This window comes from Sesamum indicum, linkage group LG4 (genome assembly GCF_026168435.1).
Source record: "Sesamum indicum cultivar Baizhima isolate 11 linkage group LG4, ASM2616843v1, whole genome shotgun sequence".
Lineage (NCBI taxonomy): Eukaryota > Viridiplantae > Streptophyta > Magnoliopsida > Lamiales > Pedaliaceae > Sesamum > Sesamum indicum.
Genome location: NC_142660.1, coordinates 973,733 through 979,566, shown reverse-complemented (window position 1 = coordinate 979,566; position 5,834 = coordinate 973,733). Strand labels below are relative to the sequence as shown.

The 5,834-nt window shown below is 36.2% G+C and overlaps 1 protein-coding gene and 1 long non-coding RNA gene across 3 annotated transcripts; one reads left to right on the top strand and one right to left on the bottom strand.

Moving 5' to 3' along the window:
• Nucleotides 1–1,247: 1,247 nt before the first annotated feature.
• Nucleotides 1,248–2,238, top strand: LOC105159747 (uncharacterized). The gene has a single exon (XM_011076934.3). It carries the CDS (start codon nucleotides 1,593–1,595, stop codon nucleotides 1,941–1,943), a length of 351 nt encoding a protein of 116 aa, XP_011075236.1. The 5' UTR covers nucleotides 1,248–1,592; the 3' UTR covers nucleotides 1,944–2,238.
• Nucleotides 2,239–3,462: 1,224 nt separating this feature from the next.
• On the bottom strand, nucleotides 3,463–5,834 carry LOC148788232 (uncharacterized). 2 transcript variants are annotated; one of them, XR_016065195.1, is made up of 2 exons: nucleotides 4,319–5,834; nucleotides 3,463–3,939 (listed from the first exon to the last, which is right to left on the bottom strand). It is a non-coding gene; the product is annotated as an uncharacterized LOC148788232 (long non-coding RNA). The 2 variants fall into 2 exon arrangements; XR_016065196.1 differs by having other exon boundaries at nucleotides 3,463–3,913.

Here is a 5,834-nt window from a genome sequence, read left to right as displayed (position 1 = left end):
AATTAAACCTGGTCTTAAAAACTCAACAAAAACAGAAAATACGGCTGCAGTTTTAGATTTGCTTCCATAAAATAACTGTTTTAAATTCTAAAACTGTTTTGACTAAAATAAATTTAAGATCTGTTATTGTTTCTATTTTTCCAAATATAATTAAACATTTTTGCTACAAAAAAATATATACAAAAATTATTGAGTATTAATATTTTTTTTTTTTGCAAAAACCACCTAAAGGTGGGGAGAGCTTTTCGGAGTCCCCAATCCTTCTATATTAAAACACACAAAATAATTACAACGGGGAGAGCTACCTCCCTAAAATTTCTAGTAAAGCCAAAAACAAGAAGTACTACTCCCTTACAAATAGAGCAACAATAAATAAATAATACTACTCCTTGTATCTGCCTTATATTTTCATTAAAGCCCAAAGCACTCCCATCATATTTCTATGTGGGACAATAATATTTTCTCATTTCTACTCAATCTAATTTTGCATTCTACTAAGAATTAATATCCACTTTTTGGATCAAATATGTTACAAATTAACAACTGTAACGTATTATTTCTAATGTGTTTACGAGACTACACTGACCAAGTTTGATAATATTTTAATGAGTTCTGGCCAAAACAACAAATATTTTTTTATAAAAACAAAAAGTATTAAAATATAGACACAAATGTGTGTGTGGGTGGGAGTGTGTTAGGTTTTTGGAACCCCGGAGGGAGGGTGGTGGGATATTGATATATATATCGAAACAAAGTGAAACATGTGAAGTAAATAGGGACAAATTGGGAAAAGAACCCCAATTTTTAATATATATATATATATATTGACAAAAAGTAATCACTAACTTTAGGACTTTTGATCAAAAAGATGGATTAATGGAGTGGAGGACCTTTTGGGCATAATGCATCAATTCCTGGATTTTGTTTGCCCCCTCAAAAACACCCAAAACACATATTATTAAATAGAATATACAAAGTTGGATAAAGTGCTATAAAGAAAATATAACATGGGAAATCATTATCATGTCTACATATGTTTATACTACAATTATATTATAATGATTAACAAATAAATATAAAAACTTAAATATTAATTATAGTTAATTAATATTTGTCATGATTTTAATTATTATAAAATTAGTCCACTTTGGCTGCAAATTTTTTGACAGTACAACTTATTTTATAACATTTTTCTAAAATATAAAATTAATATCAACTATTTCAAAACTAATATTAAAAACTGCCAATATTTTAGGACTAAAATTGCACTTCTCTATAAAGCATATAAATAAAATCCCTTTCTCATACATTTCTTTTGTTTATTGATATCATCAAAGGCGTTTCTTTTTCCACTTGCTTAAACGTTGTAGTTTTCTCTCTCTCTCCACAAAGTTCAGTGCCATCATTTTGTTGTTCCAAAGCTCATTCGACAAATCACTTTCTCTCTCACATAATACACACGCACATTTTCCCCATCTCCATGTTCAGACAAGGTTTCCCTATTTACACCTAACCTTCTTCTGTCTCCCTTCATCAACACACACAAACACACACACACACATTCTTGTTTCCTTAAGTAACAGAAGAAGAGAATGTCTGTAGCTAATCACCTGCCGCCGCTGGTACAGCCACCGCCCGTGGTGGTGGTGGAGGCGGAGCCCACTCACTCAACCCACCATTCCATCGAGACACTCGTGGTGGTGCTAGCAGTCATCACAATACTCGGAGTCATCGCGGGGATCATCGCTCGCCTATGCGGCGGCCGCCACTTCGGAGGTTCCGGGGAACACGACATAGAGGGATGGGTGGAGAGGAAGTGCCGCAGCTGCATTGACGCCGGTGTCCCCGCAGCGCCACCACCACCACCTCCTCCACCAGCCGCGCCGCCAGCCAAGGAGGTGGAGCAACCAAAGCCAGCACCCACTGAAGAGACAAAGAAGTGAGAGACTGATTAATTAGCTTGTCACCTATCCTTCACAATTTTTATCCCTATTATTATGCATTAGTGTGACAAAATTTAGGATGTAGTTTTTTCTTCTTCCCCTTTTTACCCTTTTAGTTGTAGTTTTATTATGCCCAATTAAATTACATGTTGAGTAGTCCTAGAAATTATGGTAAAACGTTGGTCATTTGGGCACTCCAGAAAAATCAGAGGAAATATATGTAATACAAAGTTTTGTTTGTATCATTTTTATTTATATATGAACTTGAGCAACTCATAAATCATAATTTTCATTTTGTGAGCGGTACATTATTTTTAATACAAAATTGTGAGACTCGAATATAAAAATACTGTATACAATAAAATATTATTGAGTGGCAACTCACTTCAAACTAGATATGAAAGGTCAAAAAGAGAAAAAGGGAACACACACACTTTAGTGCAATATTCAGTAATACTAGAAGTTGTTGGATCAATGGGCCATTAATAGTTTTCATTTTCTTTTACTAGTTATTGTTGTATGAAGTTCCCACGGACATACAAGAAAACTATATTTGTGAAATGATAAAAAAAGAATTTACGTAAAGAATAAATTATAACAAATGTGAAAAGTAAAATAACATAGAAAATATGGAGTAGTGGATCATTAAAAAAAATAAAAATATAATTGTGAGATTATTAAAAAATAATAAAATTAATAATCTAACCATATTTTTATAAATAGAACAAATAAAATGAAGATTAAATTTGAGTATTAAAAGTTCTTGCGATAATTTTTTTTTGTTATATAATAGTATAGATAAAGATGGAGAGTTAAAAGAGGTAAATAGTGGTTATATGTGGGGACAAGAGTGGACCCTTAGGGCAGATATAACCGTTGCTCCTTCCAAAGCGTCGTAAAGTTATGCGTTTTATCATACTTAGAGACTATCCGTTGCCAATTAACTTTGTTTATCACAAAAGAAGGATGCTGGATGCTGGACGATTGATGCTTGTTTAGAGAAAGTGGAACCCACCCAACTATGAGAATCTTGCGAGATTATTATATAGTATCAAATGATGTAACGTTTGTAATTCCATTTAAGGACCAAAAGACCTACTCAGAGTAGGTTGATAGAGAAGCTACTATAAAGCTTAGCAATACACAAGTGCTATTTATACCCTCTCCCAAGAGGATGCTTTTTGTGGTAGCTGAGTTATACGAGAAAGGATGGCAAATTGGATTTGGGTGAGCCTGGTGTGGGGTCGAACAATGGAATGAATTTTAATTTTGAAAATCTGACCAAGTTCGTGATGGGTCTCGAATAAGACCCAAAACTCTCTCGAACCCAAGACTTCAATTACAAGTTGGCCTCACAGCACCCAAAAACGCTTCGGATTCTGGGCGGCTTTGAGGCGAGGCAGGCGGAGGGGAATCAAATTCTGGGTCCAAAAGCAGGACAAGACGAGGACGGTGCAGGTCTAGCCACACCCTTTGCATTGCCACATAAACGACACGTAGTCGACTTACACGACAAATATGACTTAACCCCATATATTAATAATCCTGACCATGCGCTTTAGCCAACACAAAAGCTTTTACAATCCCAACTTGATCATTCCCATAATACATTAAACAGCCAAAATTTTTGTCCGTTATTGGTTCAACTAGGATAAATCAAGAAATAGACAACCGTGATTGTTAATCAAGAAAAGAGGGGAGAAATGGCAAGGAAAGAAATGGTTGTTTGGGCACAACCAAGTTCCCTCGTAAAGCATCTTCAAAGCAGAAAATATATTGTAGAAGAGAGGTTTGAATTGAACAGAACTTGATATGACATACTGCCATCACCATAAGGTTAAGAGTATCAATGGCCCCTCTTATCTCTTCCTCCCTGCAAACTTTCTGCTCATCCCAAGCAGTGGAACTGTCTCTGACAGAGTCACCAAGACCACTCCAAGGGGTGCGAGTCATTCAACGGAAAGATAACTCTAGGAGTTTACGTAGACCAGTTAAGCTATCCAAGTTCAAATGAAGCCAAAAAACTAAGACAGTGGAGAAAGTTATTATAGCAATCCCAAGTAAATAACTAGCATACGGCAACTTGCACAACCAAGATGTAAGTTATCAAGTTACAGATTTTGAACTTGGTGTCAGTTTTAAGTACTTCTTGCTGCAAATCAAGATAACGAAAAGTTTAGGCAGGAAATAGCTTGTCTCTGCACCATGCAAATCAATCTCGATATTGAACTATGCCCACTGCCTATGCAACTAAATCACCATAAAATCTTATCCAATGTGAAAAGCTATTATGTCATAAGAAAGCATACACATTTCAGTTACATCAATTTGTCGCTTTTCTCTGAATAACTATGTGAAACAAACAAAGTAAATACCTGTATTGACTCAAATATCAAGACGTGGACGCAGCCTTCACATGAGTTTCCATATATGAAGCGTCAATGGTCTAAGTTTTAGTAGAAGGAAATGTGAGGAGTAGGCAAAGGCATAAAACATTCAGTACTAGATAAAAGCTTAAAGAAATCTTTTCTCTCCAAAGTTGGAAGTCAAGCATGAGAGGCGGTGTCACGTTTATGCAGGCTATATGAAGACATATACATCAAAGGCAGAAGCATACACCTCTTTGGCAAAACTACCCAAGTAATTAACATAAAACACAACTATTCCAAAGATATCATGATAGAAAATTCAGTAAGTTTTATGAGAATTATCATGCAGAAGAACTTCATGGTAAGGTGAATGTGCAAACGTCTCAACCCTTTGTAGTTTGGGCAACAAGACTGTAAAAGATCATTTAATCATGTAGAGATTAAACTACTCAACAAACGAAGAGTCTATCTTGGTCCTAAACAAACAACGCCACACCTAGTCAACAACAAACTCAAAAACATGACGGAGGATAACTGGAGAATACAATCCATGCCCGCCATATCAATTTCAAGAGGCTTTCCAGGAACACATACAGAGAGCGTGAAGAAATCACTGAGAGAACTTGCAAGAGCAAGTACCAGAAACGGCAGGCTAGTGATACCCAGGCAGCATAATACACACAATCACGTTAGTCCCAAAAGAACAACTACAAGCTTGTGAGTAGTGGATAAAAACCACAGCAAAATTGAACTATTATCACAGCTAGTAACGCAGATAATCAACACTCTACTATACGGAGCAGTACAAAAGTGAGGTGGAATAAAAAAGCAAACTAACATTGCATAATTTCACACAACTCGATCAAAAACAAGTAGTACGAGCTAAAGAAACTGAAAAATAACTTCAAACAGAGCTTCGAAAGGCTTGACGCCAAAAAATGAGCACGATCGAGCTTGGTAACTTTGAAGATGAAGCAAAATTTAGGGATCTCAGTGAATCAGAAACCCTAATTTTACAAAAAAAAGAAAAAAAGAAAAGGTACCAAAAGAAAAGGTAGAGTTTATGTCAGAATCACCGAACTCAGTGAGTCGCCGGCGAGTCACCGATCGAATAGCCGTTCCGTTCTCGGACTCAGACGCAAAGGGATCCAATCACCGCCTGTTACTATTTCACGCCATCAAAGGAGAATGACAAGCCTGACAAATAAGACTCAGCCAGCCTCCTTAATAATAGGGGAAATAGCACTACTCACTTGTTTTTGACTATTTTACTAGTCTATCCATTCATTGAGTGTGCCCTTTCCACATAAGACTGGTTTCGGACGGACGCCATGAAAGACGTATTTGTCAAGCTTGAAATTCTCCCTCGATTCAACCTGAAAAAAGTAATAGACGACAACTCGGACCTATTTCGCATCTAAATAAGAGAAGGGAACAGATTTGATCGTCTTGGGAAATTCAGGATTGTTGTAAATGGGATGGATGAGATTAGTGAGGAAATTGAACCATATAAATAGGTTTG

Bases quoted from the DNA above. Each gene is read 5' to 3' on its own strand.
- LOC105159747 (XM_011076934.3), top strand. From the start codon at position 1,593: ATGTCTGTAGCTAATCACCTGCCGCCGCTGGTACAGCCACCGCCCGTG.